At 45.0% G+C, this 23311-nt stretch overlaps 1 protein-coding gene across 7 annotated transcripts in view; it reads right to left on the reverse strand.

Annotated features, from left to right (window-relative positions):
• The window catches only part of LOC125459460 (protein phosphatase 1 regulatory subunit 12A-like), a 219353-nt gene that overhangs the window by 46189 nt on the left and 149853 nt on the right, over window positions 1-23311 (reverse strand). For 4 of the 7 annotated variants that reach the window (XM_059651908.1, XM_059651913.1, XM_059651907.1 and 1 more), the window contains exons 10-13: window positions 23030-23089; window positions 16865-17077; window positions 6371-6456; window positions 4329-4538 (exon numbers count right to left, since the gene is read on the reverse strand). In XM_059651908.1, coding sequence (XP_059507891.1) covers window positions 4329-4538; window positions 6371-6456; window positions 16865-17077; window positions 23030-23089 — 569 coding nt within the window. Of the gene's footprint in view, window positions 1-4328; window positions 4539-6370; window positions 6457-16864; window positions 17102-23029; window positions 23090-23311 lie in introns of all 7 variants that reach the window. The other 3 variants (XM_059651909.1, XM_059651910.1, XM_059651912.1) reach the window with 3 other exon arrangements.

Here is a 23311-nt window from a genome sequence, read left to right on the forward strand (position 1 = left end):
TGCAATGTTTCTCATGATATGGTTGTCAGGCTGATATAATTGCCTACACGATTTGCAGTGTTGCTAAGGGTGAGAGGGTGAGGTGAAGCTATAAATAGGTGAGATAAGCAATGGTTGATATAAACCACTTGTAGGAGAATAAAAATGGTTTTGATGAATGAAACAGTGCAAGAAATTGATGGCTCTATTCTAAGGAAATGGTAATTAACAATTAATTTACTTACCATGACCACTTGTGAGAAGTCATTAAACATCTTCTTTCACGACATCATGGTCCTCAATACTACACTGCAAAGACTGAAAGAACAGATCTCTATCCTCTACTGATTCAGGCAAAATCTCTGGACGAATTCTTATGCATGTGGTTAGCAAACTTCTCTCTTCTTGTCCACCTCATACGCCAAGACTTTTGGTGCTATGTCAGAACGTCTAGGAGTCTACTCTCTGTCCTTTTGCATCACATTTACTCTCTTGCTGGTCAAATTGTCCACAGCCACTTCAGGCAACTGCTGCAATTCTAAGTTATAAGTAATAAACTGAGGCTGGATAAGCTGAGACTTTTTCCACTTGAGCGTAGGAGGTTGAGAGATGACCTTACAGAGGTTTATACAATCATGAGGGGTATAGATAAGGTGAGTGTCAGGTGCCGTTTCTCTAGGTTGGGGAATTTTCAAGATCAGGTGACACATTTTTAAAGTGAGAGGAGAAAGGTTTTACAAAAAGAGATGAAGTGCAATTTTTTTATTTTACTTAGAGAATGGTTCATGTGTGGAATGAATTTCCAGAGGAAGTGATAGATCTGGGTACAATTACAACGTCGGGAAGGGTATGGGTCAAGTGCAGGCAGGCGGGACTAGTTCTGTTTGGGATTATGGTTGGCATGGACTGGTTGGACCGAAGGGTCTGTTTCCATACTCTATGACTAGAAATGCATTCCCACGTTAAGAGGTGTAGTTTAGCTTTCAGTGGTGTTAGCTTTGCATTAATCTGGGTCCTCTGCTATCTGCGTTCAGCACGAGGCAATACACCATTAGCATTTAAATAAGCAGATAACTCACAATTTGTATGCATTCAAAGAAAACGGCATGGATTAATCCCTTCTGACGCTCCCCATTTCAACTTTGAGGCAACTGAATTTAGAGATGCCACCTCTTACAAAAACTGGGGAACGTTTTTCACAAAAACTTGCGGCCAATTAGTTAATCTGTTTACTTAATGGTTTTGTCTGGTGTACAGAATTCTGTTTTTGTTTCAGATTTCCAGCATTTTTTTTTCCCTCTCCAAAGGATTTTTTCCCTTTGATTTTCAAAAGATATTACAGCAATTGGCATCAGTACAGAGGGACTATTCATCCCTCTCATATATAAAGCAGCCTCTTTTATCATAAAAGGGACTCAATTTTCTGTTGATGAATGACTTAATGACTTTAAGACACATATTGGAAAATTACGGGCTTGAGTTCTGGCCTAACGGAGTAAACTATGATAAGGACCAACTGCGACACTGACTTTTTTTGAACATTCAAAACCTCAGTTCAATTTTTAAGAAAAAAACATTGGTTAAAATTATTTTAACTTGATTGGAATCATCTGGAAATATCAAAGAGCTAAGTTTGTGCCAAGTATAGATTTTCCAGTGATGGAAATTATTTAGCTGCCTATGTTTAACAGGCGCATGAACAATACTGCATTGTGGGTATTTGCTACTTGAGGTACATGTTGCCACGCAACTAATACAAGATTTATTAGAAGAGTACAGAGGCATAAAACAAAACTGCAAATCACGTACTTTCAGACTGCTCCTCTAAAGAAAGTATGTCAGAAAGTGCTGTCTTTTATTTGTACTAATTAATAGAGGGTTTTAGTTGAGCAGAAGATGGAATATTTGATTCTTTCACTGAGTTAAAGACAGACAGGATTCTGTAAGAATGGCTCCTCATCTGTGAAGTGGACCCGCAACTAAATCCATGGAGCCAATTAAACTCTGAGCCTGAATTCCTGCTGCATGCCTGTTACGTCAACTGTCTGCAGAAACAATCATCAATAAAATCTATTCTTTTGTTTCAAGATTGAATGACAGATCAGGGCACAGAGAGGAATCCAGGATTATATTCTACTGGGCATACAAATAAGGAACTGGAAGGTGGGATCTCAGAGGTCTCTTGAAGAATGATTGTGGAAATTATTTGTCAGTGTTTGAACAAAAACAGCACATGTTCTCCTTGACTAGATTCTTAGTTAGTTAAGAGCTATGACTACACATGATGATGATTTACTTGTTTTTGTTCTCATTTTAAAAGTCAAATACATAAGGCCACTTAGCAGATGATATGTTGTCATGCACATACTGTTTAAAGCGATTTCAAGTAGGCAGCATTCTAACACACGCACCCTCTCAGATTTTGATCGTATATGTACCAGGCAATGCTGTCAGTGGCGGGGAGAGGCTCACACCTCACTGCAACTTGGCACAGTTACATTCAGCCAGTTTGAGAAGTAGCAACTCATGAGACACAGAATAACGTGAGATGCAGCAGATACTGGAGGTAGTGAAAGAGCCCAGCATCAGCTCCATTTCTTCTGCAACTATATCACCCACGCCAACTCTTTATATCTATTGATGGAAAAGCTACTAGATCATAATTGTATTCTGTAATCACCTGACAGTGGGCTCAACACTGTGTTGGGTCAGCCGATGTTTATAGATTCTGGAGCAATTTGACTTGTATCTGGTTGGGGTAGAGTGCACCTTGTAACATGAATCTGGATCAGAGCAGTGTCCTGGCTTAGTGTTGAATATCTAACCAGGTGGGAGAGCATTTGCCTAACTGTCACCCTTTAATTGGGCTCAAGTCATCTTTCGTCACCTCTCATGGAGACTGTGCATCGCTATTAGGACTCAAGCAAAAAAAAAATTGAAGGGCAACCATCTTTTACAAATCCTTAATCTGTGGCTACAAATGCTAAACTTTGCAAGTTCCTACACATAGTATGACCAGTTAACCAATATCACCAAATGATACAAAAGTGAGTGAATGACCACATTCCAATAACTCATCAAAGCAACCAAAAAAATGTTAGTGAGTGAGAACAGCATGCTTACCAAGAGAATATAAAGAAATAAAGATGTCACGGTAAATAATATGTAAGGAAAAACAAACCTCATTAAAAGGGTGAAGACCAGCCCCAGAGTTCAAAACAAACCAAAAGAACTGTGGATGCTCGAAGTTAGGAACAAAAACAGAAGTTGCTGGAAAAGCTCAGCAGGTCTGGCAGCTTCTGAGAAGAAACATCAGAGTTAACATTTCAAATCCGGTGACCCTTCCTCACAACTGGGAAGGTGAGGACTCTGGATGACACCACTTCACACAAAAGGAACCCTGCAGCCCAAGGGTATCAATGTGGACTTCGCACACTTCAAAACCTCCCCTCCCCCGACCACATCCCAAAACCAGCCCAGCTAGTCCCCGCCTCCCTAATCATTCCTGCCACCTCAAGCCCCACCACCATCTCCTACCCACTAACCTCATCGCACCTCCTTGTCTGTCTCCTCTCCACCTATCTTCTTCTTTATCCATCTTCTATCCGCCTCCCCCCTCGCCCTACTTATTTCAGAATCCCCTTCCCCTGCTCCATTCCTAAAGAAGGGTCTTGAGCCAAAACGTCAACTTTCCTGCTCGGCCTGCTGTGTTCATCCAGCTTCACACCGTGTTATTTCACATAAAGGATGATGAGCCATGTAGAACTGTCGGCCCATGGAGGCAGCAAGGTAGCTTTTAGGAGTTAATTTACAAGATTGAGAGTGTTTACAAAGGAAGGGGCATATTGTTTGCAAAGGAAGGTGGTGACCTAGTGGTACTATCACTAGACTATTAAATCCAGAGACCCAGGTAACGTTCTGGGGATCTGAGTTTGAATCTCACCATGGCATTTGAATTCAGTAATAATCTGGAATTAACAGTCTAGTGATGACCATGAATCCAATGCTGATTGTCAGGAGAAACCCATCTGTTTCACTAATGTCCTTTAGGGAAGGAGAACTGCCAGTCTTACCTGGTCTAGCCTACATGTGACTCCAGACCCACAGCAACGTGGTTGACTATTAACTGCCCTCTGGGCAACAAATGCAGGTCCAGCCAGCAATTCCCACATCCCATGAATGAATAAATAAAAATTAACATTTTCTGAGTAAGGGTTGCTAGATGCAAAACGTTGACGTTGATTTTTCTTCACAGATGCTTCCAGAGTTCATTAGCTTTGAAAGAAAGGCAAGGCATAAGCCTATTATTACCAAGCAGCTAGAGAATTCTCTACAAACAGGTCACAAACCTTTTTGGATAACCAGACACTGTAGCCGTAGAGTTGCCTGTGCTACTCGGTATCGTGTTATTCATGTCTTTATCCCTTTTGCTGCTCTCCAACTCTGTTTGCTTACGTACATAGGATGAGGCCCGGGTGGGGCTGGTCAATGGATTGCCAGCATCATCCTCTCGCTGTCGTGTGTAAGAGGGACTTCTGGACAAAGGGACTGTGGAGTCACTGCATTCAGAAAGAAAAACATCACAAATAGCAGGAAGCAGGCAACGACTAATAGTCTCATGGCTAGATTAATATTTCTGCATCTATTCATCGATGTGTTATCATTTTTTAAAAAATATTTCCAGCTAAACTACAAGCTGGTCAGGGGGAGCAAACCCTAAATGCTACCATGAACTCAGTAATCTGCGGTTTCCTTCAGTACTGAGAGGGAAGGTGAGGAGTTTGGATTACACAACTTCACATAAATGATGAGGAGTACATAAAATTGACTGCCCATGGAGGCAGTAAGGTGGCTTTTGGGAGCTAATTTATAAGATTGAGAGCGTTTGCAAAGAAAGGGGCATATTAACATTGAGGTGAGTAAGATAGAATATATTTCTTATCATCTAGTCCTGTACCTTTCTTACATTCTACTATTTCTTCAGTTTCTTGTTTTCCAAACTGAAGTGCAGTTTGGATACAACTCCATTCTCATCTCTTGTCTCATACTTCATCCATACCGCCAGGTGCCTCAAGCAAGACTAGTTAGTGAGTGCTTTCAGATTATTCAACCATCATGGCATCACAATAATCTTTGGGATTTCTTGCAAGGGGATTGGAATACAACTGTAAGGAAGTGTTGTAAAAATCAAACAAAAAACTTTAGTGAGGCCACACTGGAATATTGAACAGTTTTGTCCAAAGATGGAGATACTCGCCTTGAAAGCATCACAACACAAGTTCACTAGATTAGTCGAGAGTGACGAGGGGAAATCTCATGGTGACAGTTTAAACAAACTGGGCCTTCACTGTCCAGGAGTTTAGAAAAACAAGAAGTGATCTCATCGAAACATACGAGATTCTGAGGGACTGGAAAAGGATAGATGTTGACAGGATGTTTCCTGATTGAAGGGTTCAGAGCTACAGGGTATGGCCCAACGATAAGGAGGAGATAATCTGAAATTCTCTCCACCAGAGAACTGTGAATGCTCAATCACTGAGTAGATTCAAATTTGCGATTAAGAGATTTTTATACTCTGACCTGAATTCTATCTTCCAACCTGACCACCGTCTCCCATGGTTCAACTAAAGATCAGCCACGATTTTACTGAATGGCAAGAATTTTGGTGGGACAGTGTGGCCTACTCTTGCTTATATTTCTTGTTGCTTAATTTCCAAGCGTGTGCTCAGAACACCTTTACAGCTATGGACATTCACAACAATCACCCTCCTTAACCCACTGGATCCAAAAATCAACTGCAGCATTCCAAATCCTGCCCTAACTATGAAGTTCTAACCAAGCATAGAATCAAATGTGGGAGAATCTGCTTAAATGTTGAAATAAGAAGTCCATTCAGACCCCAGTTCCAGTTTTCAGGTGTATTTAAGGTAGTTGAAGTGGAGATGATCTTGGCACAGTTACCCACATCCTAGTAAATACATGATTTACACTGTGCTGATGACACTTCACCGGAATACAGTGAACATTTGGACTCAAGACTTCCACTTGATGTATAATCTTGAGTCACAGATGCTTCCCAGTTACGTGCAGACAGCTTAACATAAAGAGGAGTCAAAGGGCTAATGTAGTACCTTCTGCTATCGCTACCTATTGGCTCCAGTAGAATATAACTCTGTTTGATTACTTGCATTGTCAAAGCACATCTAGGATGCAGGCTAAAATCAAACTAGTCTTTATATTAAGTCTTCTTTCACATTTTTATGGTACCAACATGGTTGAAATCATTACATGGGTAGTTATATTGAATTGCAGTATCTGGCCAAACAGCAGTTCAAAAACCAAGTAATGCATGTTGGTCTAATGAACTGCCTCCCTCAGGTTATTTGCCCACCTAGTTTTATCTTCATTAGCATCTCCAATGGTGAAGAGCTTCCTTGTTGGAGTGGGCGGTACTCGGGCTAATCGGGGTTCCTTCTCCTGAAAGACACAGAAACAAATGGTCAACTCTAAACCAAAATTGTTGCACCCAATACAGAACATTGGAGCACATTTCCATTTAGTAATATGGCATCAGGTACAACACACATTAGACAAAGGGAAGCTCCTCCTCTGCACACTGTATTCCCATGCCAAATATACTACATGGTAAATTTAACTCAGTGGTTCTCTGGACATCCCTGTATCACATACACAGTGGGTTAAATGCTGGGTAAAGAACCAAATAATTTTTGGGTGACAAATAATAATGAAACAATCTCAATGCTGATTTGTCAAGCATAACTTAATCTAACCTCTTTTGACATGCACTATCAAGCACTTCCAGATTAGGTACAAACAGCATTAAATATGCAACATTTACTTCTCAACTATCCTATAAATCCATGCATGGCAAGGACTGATTAAATCATTTATTGTCAAGTGTATTCAACGTAAAAACAGTGAGAAGTGTGTACCTTTGCTGTACGTACATGGCGCCATTCAAATTAACTTAGAATGAGATGGGAAAAGAAAGATAACTTGAGAGGGTCCACGTTTCCTTTCCACTGCTGCAGTCCCACTCCAAGATTTCCAAACCTCGCCATGCCTCCACCAGAGTCCTGCTCCAGGGTTTCCAGCCCTCGCCATGCCATTCCCAACAGTTTCAATCCAGTTTAAAAGGTCCCTCTGATCCATCCAGCAATTCCCAATTAGTAACAGCAATGTGTTCACATACAGGCACTTAATAAGGATTCCTCTATTTCGTCCCAGAAAGCACTCTGACAATTCCTGGCATGAATTAGTTGAACAGTGAAATTCATTCTATACTAGCATCAAGCAATCTCCTTGCTGAAGAGAGGATGGATACAAAGTTTTGATAACATTCATACCCTCTTAACCATGACTTAGAAACCTATTTAACTTTAATGCAGAATAATGCGGCTCTATTACCCATTGAGCTTTCCTCAAAGTCCAATGCAAATCAACTGTAACAGGAAATTTCCTTAACTTTGCTTCATACAAAATCCGTTATTCCCTTCAGCATGCCATGCATTATATCGTCCCACCAGAAATCCAAGATTCAGGATGGACATAGAGTGAAACTCCTTTAAACAATCACAAGTCAAAAACACATGTACTCGGAAACAGAAAAAGTCACAAAGTAATGTTTCTTGCACAACATTTAAAAAAAAGTTCTAGACATCTCTAACATGGGTCAGACAGGGGAGAATGCGCCCTTCACAATGATTGAGTCTGCCTCATCAATTAGTCCCAAGATAAGGCACTGCACAGGTTAGCAAGATGGAAGTTTCCTCTACAAAAGCCACATCAAATACTTGCAGGATACACACAAAATATGTTACATGCACAGCAAATGCACCAGGTCAATCCAGAATTGTACTCCATGTCAATATCAGTTGAGTCAACTATAATACAGTTTAAATCCAGAGTAGAGGAAATCTGGAAATTCTCAGCAAGTTCAGTAGCATCTGTGGAAAGGGAAACAGTTAGCGTTGTAGGTCGAAGGTCATCAGTGACAACATTGACTGTTTTGAATCAATAACTCTGTCTCCACAGATGTTGCATGAACTGCTGTGTATTCTCAAGATTTTGCGGCCTTACTTCAGATCTCTAGAGCTACAACATTTTATTTTCGTAAAACTCATTCCATTCTGCTAATCAAGGAGATCCAAGTCAGGCAGAAACTGGATTCAAAATAAAGCTTAGTTAGGACGCAAGTTATATGCACAGTAGTACTTTCTCAACACACCATCTCACCTCAAGTTGGCTGGGTGGGAGAATATGTTTTGGATGAAGAGCAAAGCTTCTTTCACAGTGACCATTAAAGACTCCTAGGCAAGATACAGCACAGGTTATGTACTGTTTTTACCAAATTGCTAATAAAATATTTCCACAGTTTTCAGCGTGATAAAATTCCTTCAACGCTCGTCACAGCAAACAGCCTCTTGAGTCAGTTCCATTACTTGTGCTCTGGTCAGGTATGTCAGGAGTTAATTAGAAAGTCAGACTCCCACTATGCTGTCATAACAAACACTGCAACATCAGGTGCAGTATAGGCTAAATGTTAAGAACAGCCTTAAAACAAGAAGGCAGCCAAAAACCTGTAATACTTGGAAATTAATCTACTGGTTGTAACTGTTCCATTGTGAAGTGTTGGAAATAAGTTGAACTAATGAATCTCATTCACCAGACTTACTGTTTTTTCCCTTCTCATGAAGTACTCCCAGCACACTAGGAGTCAGATAAAGTGTAAAACTCCTTCAATATTAGCCCATTAAACAACCTCAAAAGAGATACAGTGAAGATTCATTGTTTGACAAAGTCAGAAGTCAGACGACACCAGGTTATAGTCCAACAGGTTTATCTGAGATCACAAGCTTTCGAAGCAATGCCCCTTCCTCAGTTGAAGTGATGTTCACCTGTCAAGGTCCGAAAGCTTGTAAATTTAAATAAACCTGTTGGACTACAACATGGTGTTACGTAACTTTTGACTTGTCCACCCCAGTAAACAGTGGCACCTCCACATCATCCTCCATCCAAACAGGATGAAATTCCCTCTTCATTATCCATGAAGGAATCCCAGGGTCAGGTATAACACAGTTAGGTATTCAGATTTAAAAATCCATTACCATGCTGAGCCGCATACAAATATTTCAAATGTGGCACTAGTTGAATGTTGACAGGTATGTAATCCAGGTACAATTCTGAGTAGCTGATATTGTTTTAAGGACCAGTTTCCATCTGGAAAGGAGAATTGATTGACTGAGTCTGATAATGATCTGTGCTTATTCCAGACTAGAGTTCAAATAAGTCAATGTGGAAGGTAGACTAGCTCCTGCTTCCTCCCTGAATTTTGACCAGATTAGCAACATGTGGTTCGAGTTAACATGCAGCAGATAAACACTGAGCTTTGCTTTGTGAACGTCGGAGCTGAGATACAGCACAGCTCAGGTGCATGCATCGACAATGCCGAACCAACGTTTGCAGAGAAGTATGGCTTTCAATCTAGGTATGCTCCAGTACTTCCAGAACAAGGGGAGCGGAGAAACTGGTACACAGTTGCCACTCTATGTACTGACATGTCCAACACTATTGTTTTAAGTAGTGCAACATTTATTAGCATTGACAAAACCTCCATGGACTATCGAGTTTTGAGAAGATTTGTAGCTCAGGTTGAGGTTCTGGATGTGAGTTTGCTTGCTGAGCTGGAAGGTGAGTTTTCAGACGTTTCATCACCACTCTAGGTAACATCATCAGTGAGCCTCCGACGAAGCGCTGGTGTTATGTCCCGCTTTCTATTATCTGGTTAGGTTTCCTTGGGTTGGTGATGTCATTTCCAGTTCTTTTTCACAGAGGATGGTAGATTGGAGCCAATCTACCATCCCATGAGAAAAAGAACAGGAAATGACATCACTAACCCAAGGAAACCTAAACAGATAAATAGAAAGCGGGACATAACACCAGGCTTCGTCGAAGGCTCACTGTTGAAGTTACCTAGAATGGTGACAAAACATCTGGGAACAAACCTTCCAGCTCAGTGAACCAATTTACATCTGGAACAAAATAAAGACCCACTCTTTTGTGGACCGAGGAGGAGGAGAGCGCTGTGTTGGAGGTGGAAGGAAGATGTCGGGTTGGCTGTGCACCCTTGCAACCGGTGGATCTTAATGCTGGCTTCGGCCTAAAGCTGGTTCAGGGGAGCAGCCAACCTGCAACGATGGCTGCGGAAAGTGCTCGTGCCCCAGGTCAGGGGGTCCGGAACACCATCCGTGTTTCCGTGAAGAAGGTGGATGAAGGTGCACCTGTGGACCACACCTTCTTCGTGAAGAGGGTCCTGTTGGACTGTTGTGGGTTCACTGCTGCGGACATTTACTGCCTGCAGGATTTCCCCAGAGGAGGCTTTTTACGACGTAACCTTCAGGAGTGCCAAGCTTTGCGAGCGCTTCCTAAAAGTTTTCAAGGAGAAAGGAGGTGAGGGCCCCCTCTCTGTATTGACCGCTATCCCGCTGTTTGTGATGCCAGCGCAGAGGAGCCGTATGGTGACTGTACACATGTACAACCTGCATGTGCCAGCAGTTGATGTCCTGACCTTCCTTGGAAGGTACGTGAAGGTGGAAGGGGCCCTAACCGACATCATGGACCCCTTTGGCATCTGGACCAGTAAGAGGCAGGTCAAGGTGACGCTGAGGATGGGCGCGGACGGGAACATTGTACACCCACCGTCCAGCTTCACGATCGGCGAGAGCAAGGGCTACCTGACCTACGCAGGGCAACCTAAACTCTGCCATGCCTGTGGTAGGTCAGGTCACGTGGCGGCCGACTGCAAAGCCACCATCTGCAGGAACTGCAGGGAGAAGGGACACCTTGCAAAGGAATGCCCACAAGAAAAAAGCCGCAACCTTTGCGGGGAAGCGGGCCACCTCTATAGGGCATGCCCGCGGCGGGGGACCACCTATGCCCAGGTCACCGGCAGGGGCGATGCGGGGCCAGCCCCCCCAGAGGAGAGGAAGGCACCAGGGCCCTGCAGGGACCCCACTAATGTGCAGGAGGGCCAGGTCGTGCAGGAGGGCCCAGCCCCGCAGGATGGGCCCGAGGCCAGCAAAGCGCCCCTCCAGGCACTGCTCCCCCACCCCGCGACAACCCGGAGTCAATGGAGGCGGTGACAGGTGACCCAGGGGAGTGGACGATGGTCCGGAAAGCGAGAAGGAAGGTGCGTCGGCGGGCCCAGGAACCACAACCATCAGGCGGGAAGAGGCAGTTACAGGGGGGGCTATAAGAGCTCCTCTGACGAGGGAGATTCAGAGGGGGCCCACCCAAAGCAGAAGCTCAAGATCTCAAGGGAGAAGGAAAGCAGCACGCCGCTTCCAGGTGACGGGAGGCATCCTGAGCCTCCCTCCGACACCCAGCCATGCGCCACTGGGGCCCTGGAGGGCCCCCCGGCACTTCCAGGCGGGAAGGAGGAAACAGCGCGTCCCCAGCCTGACCCAGAGCCGGACTCTCCTGCCTCCGTACCCCCGACGGGGGGATGCCACCCAGAAGGCAGCACGGACGGTTTCCTGAGCCCGGAGAGCGTCCAGCAGTTAGCCCGGCAATGGGCATGAAGGGACAGATGGAGGGGCTGGACCTTGGACTTGGGGAGGGTACTGCGGTCACTGCCCACAATGGGGGTACGAGTTGCGAGCATTAATGTGCACAGCGTCAAGTCCACCGCAAGATGTGTGTCCACGTTGGCCTAGCTGACCACCGTCAAGGCAGACCTCCTGTTTCTGCAGGAGTATGGGATACCGCACCTCGGCAGGCACGGGAAATGGTCCGGCGCCTGGACCTGTGGGCCTTCAATCTGGTTGCGGGGGTAACGACTGTCGCTCCTCGGGCATGGCTATTCTGCTGCGGGGGCGCAATTTCACCATCTCTCAAGTTCAGGAGGTGGTGGGGGGGGCCTCCTAGTGGCTGACATCACCTACAGGAACACTCCCCTGAGGCTGATCAACGTGTACGGCCCAGCGGTACGGAATGAGCCATTGGCCGTCCTGCAGCGGTTTCCACCCCTGCTTGCTACGTCCAGGCCAGTCACCCTAGGCAGAGACTTCAACTGCATCATCCATGCAGATGGAAGATCTGGCATGGGGACAGCGGGTGGGGGGAGTCAACTGGACGTCACGTCCAGATTCCTGATGGGCACGGTGAAGGACGCCAAGCTGCTCGACGTCTTCAGCACCCCTGCAGACAGAGCGCAGCGGAGGTACACCTGGTCGCGGCCAGACGGGTTTATCTGCTCAAGGATAGACTTCCTGTTTGTGTCACGGGCGTTCTCAGTCAGGTCCACCGGCGTTGAGCCGGTGTTCTTCTCTGACCACTGCCTCCTGCTGGCCGACTGTCACTTACAGGACGACCAGCCGGCCGGCAAGGGGACGTGGAAGCTCAACACGACTCTGTTGACCCCAGAGAACGTCGAGGAGCTTAAGAGGGAGTACGCCGGTTGGAGAACTGTGAAACCCCTCTGAGTCTCCGGGCGATTGGTGGGAGACGGTGAAGGAGAACATCAAGAGGTTCTTTGTCCTCAAGGGTGTTCAGAAGGCGAGAGAGGGGCGGGGAAAGCTGTCGCGACTCCAGAAAAGGGTGCAGAACCTGCTCCTTCTGCAGTTGATGGGGGTCGATGTCACGGAGGACCTCCGCAAGGTGAGGGGCCAGCAAGCCTCGCTCTTCGCCGCGGAGGCCTCCCGGATAATCTTCCGGTCCAGGGTCCACTCCGTGGAGCAGGACGAGACGTGCTCGCGTTTCTTCTTTCAGAAGGTGCACAAAGAGAGCTCTGTGCTTAGCCGGCTGAAGGAGGACGACGGCTCGGTGACGTCGTCTCGGCCTGACATTTTGAGGATCAGCAGATCCTTCTATGCCGGACTGTACGACATGAAGCCCACGGACAGCACGGCCTCCGAGTCGTTCCTGTCGTCTATCACGGAGGTCTTAGACGTCAGCACGAGGGAGTGGCTGGACCGGCCGATATCCCTGGACGAGCTGACCAGAGCCCTCAAGTCCTTGGAGAGGAATAGGACTCCCGGAAGCGATGGCTTACCGGTCGAGCTGCATTCTGCTCTGTGGGGCCTGGTTGGCCAGGACCTGCTGGAGGTGTACGATAGTGTGCTTCGGGCAGGGGAAATGTGCAAGTCCATGAGGAAGGGCATCATCACCCTCATTTACAAGAAGAAGGGGGAAGAGGGAAGAAATTAAGAATTGGCGTCCCATTTCACTTTTGAACGTGGACTACAAAATCCTGGCCAAGGTCATAGCCAACCGGGTCAGGTCTGTCCTGGAGTCGGTGATTCACCCTGACCAAACCCGTGCTGTGCCGGGCAGGAAGATCGCTGAGAGCCTCGCGCTCATCAGGGATACAATCGCCTACGTACAGGACAGGCGGGTGGACACCTGCCTCGTCAGCCTGCACCAGGAGAAGGCCTTCGACAGGGTCTCTCATGCTTACAGGAGGGGCGTCCTCTCCAAATTGGGGTTCGGGGAGGGCATCCGCAATTGGATCCGCCTGCTCTACGCCAACATCGTTAGCGCAGTCTCGATCAACGGGTGGGAATCGGACAGTTTGCCTGTCAGATCTGGAGTCAGGCAGGGCTGCCCGCTCTCTCCTGCCTTGTTCGTGTGCTGCGTGAAGCCCTTCGCCGCATCCATCAGGAAGGACGTGAGCCTGAAGGGCGTGACGATCCCAGGCAGTGGAGGCCTTCAGGTCAAGACGTCCCTGTACATGGACAATGTCGCCGTCTTCTGCACCGATCGTCGGTCAGTGAGTAGACTATTGGACATCTGCGGCCAGTTTGAACTGGCCTCAGGTGCCAAAGTCAATAGGGGTAAGAGCGAGGTCATGTTCTTCAGGAACTGGGACGACCGCTCCTTCATCCCCTTCACTGTCAGGACAGACTACCTGAAGGTGCTGGGTGTTTGGTTCGGTGGAGCTGGGGCATGCACTAAAACTTGGGAGGAGCGTATCACCAAATTGAAGCAGAAGCTGGGCAGGTGGACGCTCCGGTCCCTCTCCATCGTGGGTAAGAACCTGGTTGTCAGGTGCGAGGGGCTTTCGGTACTGTTGTATGTGGCGCAGGCCTGGCCTATTCCCTGGGCCTGTGCCGCTGTGGTCTCCCGGGCCATCTTCCACTTCATTTGGAGGTCGAGGATGGACCGGGTCCGCAGGGACACCATGGACAAAGACCTGGAAAATGGGGAAAGGGCGTACCGAATGCCACCCTTGCCCTGACTGCTACCTTTGTGTGCGGCTGCATCAAGCTGTGCGTAGATCCTCAGTACGCAAACACCAAGTGTCACTACTTACTGAGGTTCTACCTGTCCTCGGTGTTGCGAAGGATGGGCCTTCGTTGCCGCGGAACGCTCCGAGTAGTTGGACCGTCTCGTACCACCTGTCCTTCGCGGAGAAATTTTTGAAGGGAAACACCTTTGACCACAAGGCCGTCAGGCAGTGGTCAGCACGTAGTATCCTCGAGACCCTTTGGGAAAAGGAGAGGGTGGATCCCATCGTGTGGTTCCCCACGCAGACTACCAAAGTTGTTTGGTAGAATGCCTCATCGCCAAAACTTTCAAACAAGCACAAGGACATTGCTTGGCTGGCGGTGAGAGGGGCTCTGCCAGTGAGATCCTTTATGCATGCCCAGAATCTCTGCGCCACCGCACGCTGCCCTCGAGGCGGCTGCGGGGGGATGAGACTGTCGATCACCTCCTTCTGGAGTGTGTCTATGTGTAGGAAGTCTGGAGGGGGATGCAGTGGTATTTGTCGAAGTTCGTCCCGAGCAGCTCCGTGACGTGGGACTTCGTGCTCTACGGGCTGTTTTCCGGGACGGACACCGAGACCAACATCAACTGCGCCTGGAGGACCATCAATGCAGTGAAAGACGCTCTTTGGTCTGCCCGCAACTTGCTGGCCTGCCAGCTGAAAGAACTGACCCCGACCGAATGTTGCAGACTGGTGCACTCCAAGGTCCAGGACTACGTGCTGAGGGACGCGCTAAAGCGTGGGGCAGCCGCCGCCAAGGTGCAGTGGGGAAAGACCACGGTATGAAACCCCTCGTCCAGAATAGAAAAAAGGGCCCTATCTGGTAACTGGGCCCAGTTGGCGCCTTCCCCAACTGGTCAGGGGGTCAACTGGGACTGTGCGGGGTGACGACTGCCGGGGTATTTTCTTTGCTTTTTTTTTGTTCTTTGTTTTTTCCCTTTAGTTGGTGTACGTACCCCCTGGGTAACCCGGAGCGGCTTGCATGACTGGGTAGGTGTATCAATGTTTTATTTTTTGTACATCATATGATTAAAGTATATTTTTTCAAATTAAAAAAAAGTGACAAAACGTCTGAAAACTAACCTTCCAGCTCAGCGAGCAAACTCACATCCAGAACTCCATGGACTATCCTCAAAATTTAAAGCAAATTGGAGATGTGTGTGTCTTAACATCAACTTACTTTTCCATGAGTGTGACTTATCCTGGTCCAACACTCGTCATCCTCTGACCAGAAAGGGGTTGGGATTGTCAACTAATGATTACTTAAGGTAACTTACTATGTAAGCTCATCACCTCAAGAATGCATCTGGGCTGCAGAAAATGTGGGATTTTTCACTTTCTGTGCAGGCTTGCAGTCTGAGGCCTGTTTCGCCCTCTAAGTACTGACAAACGCTTGCCCTCTTACTTCCTGTGGAGGAGGACATGCTGACTTCCCTGTGTATTTGCTTTCTCTACCTCCCTTTCTATCTCTCTCCCATACACACACACACACACACAGATGCATAGGCACACTGACTCATCATTGTACACACTTAATCTTACAGTTAGGAGGCTCTGCTCTTTCACACCTTTCGAAGGGCGAGGCTGGCCTTTGCTCTGTTTTGTAAAACAGCTGAAACAACTCCCCTGAGAGGGTGTGGCTGACCTCTGCTCCCTAAAGGAGTGGCTAGCCTTTGTGCCCTCCACTTCTGTCAAGAGGGTACCTTGTCACTGTTTGGGCCCCTTACTCTGATTTCTCCCAGTGGAGAAGGGCTAGGCCTCCTGTTCTCTCTCTCAAAAGAGGATTTGGTGGTGCCCAGTGTGCTGAGTCAGCTAATGGCTCATCCAGTGACAATAGCAATACCATGTTGGTGCCCTGGATTTTTTAGGGAGGCTAGGGATGATCAAAAGAGGCACTTCTCTGGCTTTTGGACCTGAAGTTATCCAATGCCTTATTGCACCAAAGAAAAAGCAGCATCCGTGGTAACGAACTACAACAGGAATCAAACAGCTTTGTTATGTAGAATGCAGCCATCTGGCCCATCTTCCCTGTGTCAGCTCTCTGAAGGACCCAGCCAATTAGCTCCAAACTCCTAGATAACAAAGTGTGGAGCTGGATGAACACAGCAGGCCAAGCAGCATCTCAGGAGCACAAAAGCTGACGTTTCGGGCCTAGACCCTTCTGATGAAGGGTCTAGGCCCGAAACGTCAGCTTTTGTGCTCCTGAGATGCTGCATGGCCTGCTGTGTTCATCCAGCTCCACGCTTTGTTATCTTGGATTCTACAGCATCTGCAGTTCCCATTATCACAGCTCTAAACTCCTGCTCTTTCTTCTCAGCACTGCAAACGTTACTTTTTCTCAAATGTAATCTACTTCGTTTTTTGAAAGTTATTCTTGAATTAGGCTTATATCACCCTTTCGGGCCAGACATTCCAGATTATGCCAACTTTATGCAAGAAAATATTCTCAACTGGTTCTTTTACTAATCTTTCATCAATGCCATTTGGTTACTGACATACGTACCAGGCCAGTGCAATATTCAGGTAGGAACTGTCCACTTTAGGGCCAGACAGACTGAAATCTCTCAAACAATGGTTTCAATATTTCCTCCCACATACCTTTTCCTTAGTTTCAGCCAGAGTAAGTTTGGGACTAGATGCTGATCGGACAATGCCCACGTCTTTTCCCTTCTGCTCCTCCCGTGGCGGCTGCAAGTTGTTAAGGGCTCCGTAGCTGCCCGTTTTGCGGAGGGCAGTACGCCATGCTGCAGGGGATTGCTGCTCCTTCTTCTCCTCATCCTGTGCAGCCATTTTGGCAGCAGGGCCTGTAAACTGGGTGCACAAGGGTGACAGGAGCTGTCAGCGAGAAGTAAATCAAATTTGAGTCTAAGGAATGGCCAACAGAAGCGGAAAACAGACTGAAGCACAAGCAGAAAAGAAAATATGCTGTTAAACATTGATGACTTACCTCCCCAGTTGGAATGATAGTTTGGGAAGAAACTGAATTGCTTCTGATGGGAGCAGTTGGAGGTATTTGCAGCTCACTCAGCCTTACATCAAGAGGAGGAGAAACCTACCATTTTAACACTTCAGGTAATAGGGACAGGTTCATTTTCCACAAGAAGTTATGCATCACTTAGTCTTTCTGTTGTCTCCTGTGTCTCTTACCCAACCAAACTACCTCATGGCTAACAGAAGCCAAATACGGCCTAACGGACCGTACTGCAGCCAAACCAACATTAATAGCTGGAAAAACTAGGACAGCCTTCTCTTGCTCTGATATCAGACCCAGAGCGGTCAATATTTGTTGCCTAACCCTGTCTACTTTCCAGTGGCAGAAAAATAAGAAAGCAACTCTATGATGTCTGGTAACATCTAAGAAGATAAGTACCTCTAAGATCCTGAATGGTCTTGACAGGATGGATGGGTAAAGATGTTTCCTCTTATGGGTCTGTGCAGAATTAGAGGACATGGTTTTCAAGCAAGGGGTCACCCTTTTACGAAGGATGCAAAAATTTCTTTCTCTCGCAAGGGTGTGCAACTTTAGAATTCTGTCAGTGATGGAGGCAGGGTCATTGGTTTTAAGACAGCGGTAGATAGATTTGATTTAGACAAGGGGATATCAAGGGTCTTTGGAGATAGATGGAAATGTGAAACTCTGATCACAAGCAGATCAGCCATGACCTTACTGAATCACAGAGCATGTTTGAAGGGCTAAACGGAATTTCCTGTTCCAGTTTCTATTGTTTATTGATTTGCAACAGTCTGCAGCAACCCTCCCAAAAATATATTCTGAACAACAAAATAAAGCATTAACAATATTGGAGAAGACTTCCTCTGGTCAAAGTGTGCCAGCGATATTGTGGCAAAGACATCTTCAAGTAGCACTAGTGAAATACTCATGGGGACATTTGCAATTTTGTTCTCATTAGTGGCCAGAGGATGTTTTCTTCCAGTGATCAGCATTTATTCTTCAATGTCTCCCTCTATCTAAACCATTCTGCATACACTTACTACTCATGCTGTGAACATAGAAGCAGCTGGCTCCCTGGGATGAGTGCATAAAAGTTTAAGTGACGGAAGTGGCCAGTTAAAGCTAAAACTAAATTTGAGCCAAAAGAATGACCAATGGAAGTGGAAAGCAAACTGAAGCACAGGCAGCAAGTAATATATGCCAGTAGAGGTCACGGACTTACCTCGCATTGGCATCAAGGCGTAGGAGGGACTGAGTGAAACAGCAAGCATTTGAGTACAAGCAGGATTTGAATGGTAACGCCAAGTGAATTCATGACAATCAGGGAACTGATTGGTAATCCACACCAATCAGGGACCAAAAGGCGTGTTAAAAACAACTATGTTGTTAAATCTTGTCCATGTGAATTACAGTCAAAGACCACAACTTCTAAGCTTGTATGATACTTTGTGAGAGGGCTACAATGTCCTTTGGCTCTCTGTAGCTTCCCTGATCATTGATATCTGTGTATTGTTAACTTTTGTGGTCTTGGATTGTTTCTGAAGATGGACTATCAGTGATGCATCTTAGGGATAAGGATTTAGGTCAGTGCTGCTCCATATGCATGAAGGGTTTAAACATGGAACAGAATCAAAGCTGCATAGGTTTGCTGATAATACCAAATCTGGGAGAAGAACAGCAATAAGCAAGTGAACCAAAGGGTCAAATAAACAGCAACATACTATTTGTGAAGTTCAGCCAAATAGTGGAAGTTGCCTAAAATTGGAGAGTGTAAAATAATGAGACTTTGAAAGGAGAATAAACAGTGGAAGTGTATCACGCACAGTATTCAGCTGCAGTACATAAGGGGCGGGAAAGTATGGTGTTCTGATAGTAGCTTGTTTACTCTGTTGTGCACACAAAGTAACAATGAACTTCTACAAACAACCTGCCTGGCCACAGCCAGAGCTCTGCACTACTCTGTGCCTGTCACATTACAGCAGGGACACCTTGAGATAGAAACAACCACTACTTTAGATCAAACTCTTGGGAATGAAGAGATCATATAAATTGGTAGTATCCACACTAGAGGAGAAGGTGATTGGAGAAGACATATTAGGGTGTTCAAACAAATTAAAGCTTTATAAACTCTTTGGAAATCACTAACTATACAATAAAGGGGCAGCCACATATTCCCGGAATTAGGAATGTGAACAGTTTCAACTTAACTACTTTTCAGGGAAAAAAAAGTTGAGTTGAAGAGTGTGGAAAGGTTCAAAATGGACTGGCACAGAGACTTAGCAGAGAAAGTGAGCAGTAGGCATGAAAGATAGAATTGTGTTTGGTAATTTTTGAATCTTGAGAGTATCCAAGTAAACTACAAATGTTTATTGGCCTGTCCATTTCCATGTTACTTCACAACACATATCCTCACGGCACTTTTCAACTTATTTTCACAAGGCAACAAGCATAACAACTCTTTCACTGCAGTAAGCAATGTAAACACTTGCATTCAAAAAGATCACACTTCCTTTTTTTCCGATGATCCGCAGGGAGGTAACTAGGTGAGATGGAAGCAATCAAAACACTCAAAGATCAACACTTAGCTGCCATCCATCCAACTCAAGAGTTAGGAATTAACTGTGTGCTGCACAGCAATTCCCAGATTCTTAATTTCAGGAATATATGGAGATGGGAAATTGTATTCAGAGAAAAAAGAAAAAGCACAGATTAAGCAAAAATGTACAAGAGATTAGCTTCTAGAGTTCCAGAGTATCTGTTGCTCTCATTTGGAAATCAGAAGTCAGCTTGTCTCCGTTTGCCAGAACTAGCTGGTCTGAAAACTAGTAGGCTTAAAGAAAGAGGAAGACCAAAAGAAATAGAAATGCAGGACAATGACATATTCGTGCAGCAAACCAAAAACTCGGAGATGGGAAACCTCAGCATGCAAGAAGCTCACCGCTGCTCTTTGACCTCTCTGGGGCACCAAGACAATACCAGTTTTGCGCAGGCCCTGTCGCCATGACGCTGGGTCACTTGGCTGACAAAAAGGTAGGAAAGGAGTAATGAAGTCAAACTGTAGTCAAAGGAAGAGCAAAGGGAGAGAAAGAGAAAGGCAGGTGAGGTATGGATGAGAGTGAGAGAGAGGTAGCGTGTCAAGGAGGCAAGAAAGAGCACTGAAGAGGATCACATCCTCATTCTGTAGATAACATTAAAATCCCTAAATATAAACACATAATTTGATCAATTCCAATCCAAAATTACACATCATGCAATCCATTCAACGAATTAACAATTATACATCTCTGAATCATTCACCAGACGTTAAATGTGTCAAGGAGCATTTACCAACGGAACAAAACCTGTTGAACATTTTTCTCCTTTTATGAAAACCCATTCCTTACTTTTCATTTAATCAAACAATTATTATAAGTTGTGCATGTTTTGAGGGGTGCGGGGTTGGTTTAAGTTGTGGGGAGACTGGTGGGGGAGTACTGAGGAGAGGGAGAAGAGAGCTGGGGTCCACGTGCAAGGTGGAAGGGGGAGTCTGTTGCAAAGGAACAGAAAAATAGCATGCTCTTCACATCAGAACAATGCTGGGTGCTTCACACCATTTAAAACAACTCACAAGCAGAAATAAAGACAACTCACTCTCACTACATGATCTCTTGCAACACAAAGCAAAGCATCATACTTGAACAAATTGTTATGTTATACTCACAAAAAGGGGAAAAAAAATGTAGTATCCCTCACTGGTAGCAAAGCACCACATGAGGAGCTCCTGCAAAGTTTCGCAACAAGCAATTTGTTGGCACACCACAGCAAAGTAAATAGACCATCAAATGCAACAGCCAACAGTGAATTTTACTTTCTAACAACAGGAATATTCGCAAACAAAGGCACCTCTCTGGAAATGAATCCATCTAAAATTCCTTGCAATGTGATTTTGTTTCCTATTCCAAAGCATGAGAGAATCACCTAAAAGGAACAAATACCTAAACATGGAGATAACAGAACTGGTACAGACTCATCTTTATACCTTCCCTATGAAATTCCTGTTTAAATCACACCGTTGTTTCCTCATTTTACGAGTATTTCCATCTCTGAACTTCACAAAACAAGGCAGTATTCCATACAACAGAAAACGCCACAAATAATTCTCAGCCTGACTGAGAGCAACTCAGTGCACACTACCACTGGTAATGCCACACAAATCCATGCAGCTGACAGGAATGAGGGTGGCATTCTTTCTGAGAAAAAAAATGCATAATCATTTGCAGAAGAAAAACAACTGCTCACCTCAACAGAAAGCTCAGCATGCAAAATGGGCAATTGTACATACACATAGCAAAAGCCAGCATTTAGTTCCTGAATCTGTGCAACAATACCGCTGCAAAAATGCAGGAGAATGTATGGCAACATCCTGCAGAACAGAACAGAATTTATTTTTTGATTATTTTCACATTGCAAGGATTTGAAAATGAATTATTTCAATATTGCTGCATTAGTATTTTAAAAAAGCAACAATTAGTCATTTTGTAGCTAAGCTGAGGCAAGTGAGCCAAACTTCTAAAATTACTATAATCTTCTAGGCCTCATGCTGATAAAACAAAAATCAGAGCTGGAGTTAAGAAAAATATCAACTTAATTTAACAGCCAAATTACTGTGGCTTCATCTTGCCATACGGAGGCAAGACAGCAAGATCATTTGACATAGCATATATTGTCATAAGAAATGTCATATGTAATGTCATCTTAGCACATAAATCAGACTTAATCGATTATAGTACAGATACATTCCCTACCATCTGGGAAATGGAAGTGGCCTTGCATTCTACAGGCTCCCAGAAACCTAACACGATTGGTATTTATCAGAGCTTAGCAAGTGTTGAGTGCTGGAATGGTGAGATAAATATCTGCCCTTTGAAGCAAGAGGAGGAGTTGACTGACAGTTTGGCAAACCAAGCCCTAAACATTACAGGTTAAAAGGTTAAGTCTCTGTAATACACTAACGAGACATGGAACCCACAGACAGTGAGGCATCGTCACACAATCTTGCCTTCTTGCAGTCTTGCGGCAGGATGAAGACAGTGAGATGGCTCTTAAATAAATATTTTCCTTAATCCAGAATACTCTAAATGTTCCTCAACTGTGCAAGATAAATAATATTAAAGATATGATAAAGCGTTAAGTGCCAAACCTTTCTTTTCAAGGTCACAAATCAGGAAAAAATACACAAGAAACTTGATCAGTCAGTTCCTGACAGATTGATATGAGGAGTTGGACAGAGCTAGACACTAAGCTACCTCTAGAGATTGGCCTAATTAAAAGGAAACGTAATTTGGGAGAATACAAAACACATTTGTTGTTTTAAATTTTAACACAGGCATAAAACATAACAATTTGAAAATGCTACCTTATCTGGTCCAGTGTGTTGTGTAAGTTGTAGCAAGCTGATTTCACTCCGAGTGTTCATTAAGTTCAAATCTCGAAGGAAGCTTTATTTCCATACTCCTCACTTAGCCCAGTGTATAAATTGAATATTGCATAGTAAAAGCAGACTACAGACCTGGGACCTACAAAATGCTACTGCGCTAAGATAGGTATGTACATTTGTAACACAACAGTTGCTAGAGGCAATAACGCACCCATCGTCTGCAACTGGTGCTTCACTTGCTGCAGAAATGAATGCAGCAAACCAAAAGGGAAATAAAACAGCATCCCACACAAAAATAAAACAAGGTTGCATCCTTCAACGGGAATCAACTATCATCCAAAATACAAAGTAATGTTGCATTCCGCAGGAGCTTAAAAACCCATGCCTCACACACCTTAAATGGAGACAATAGAACATCTGCAAATGGAAACCATGCACAGCATCCTACAACGATCTATCATAGCAAGAAAAAAAATGCCTTGTAAGAGAAAGAAATGCCTTACTTGTCAGAAGAAACAACACAGTATCACAGGAACATGAAATAACGCAATGCCATGACAAAGAAATAATGCTGCCTACTTCACAACGAAACATCACAGGAGAGAGAGAGCAGCATTAATTACAGCTAAAACAATGACATCAGATTGCAAGAGGAAACAACATAGAAAACAATGGC

The sequence above is a fragment of the Stegostoma tigrinum genome, chromosome 17 (assembly GCF_030684315.1).
Source record: "Stegostoma tigrinum isolate sSteTig4 chromosome 17, sSteTig4.hap1, whole genome shotgun sequence".
Lineage (NCBI taxonomy): Eukaryota > Metazoa > Chordata > Chondrichthyes > Orectolobiformes > Stegostomatidae > Stegostoma > Stegostoma tigrinum.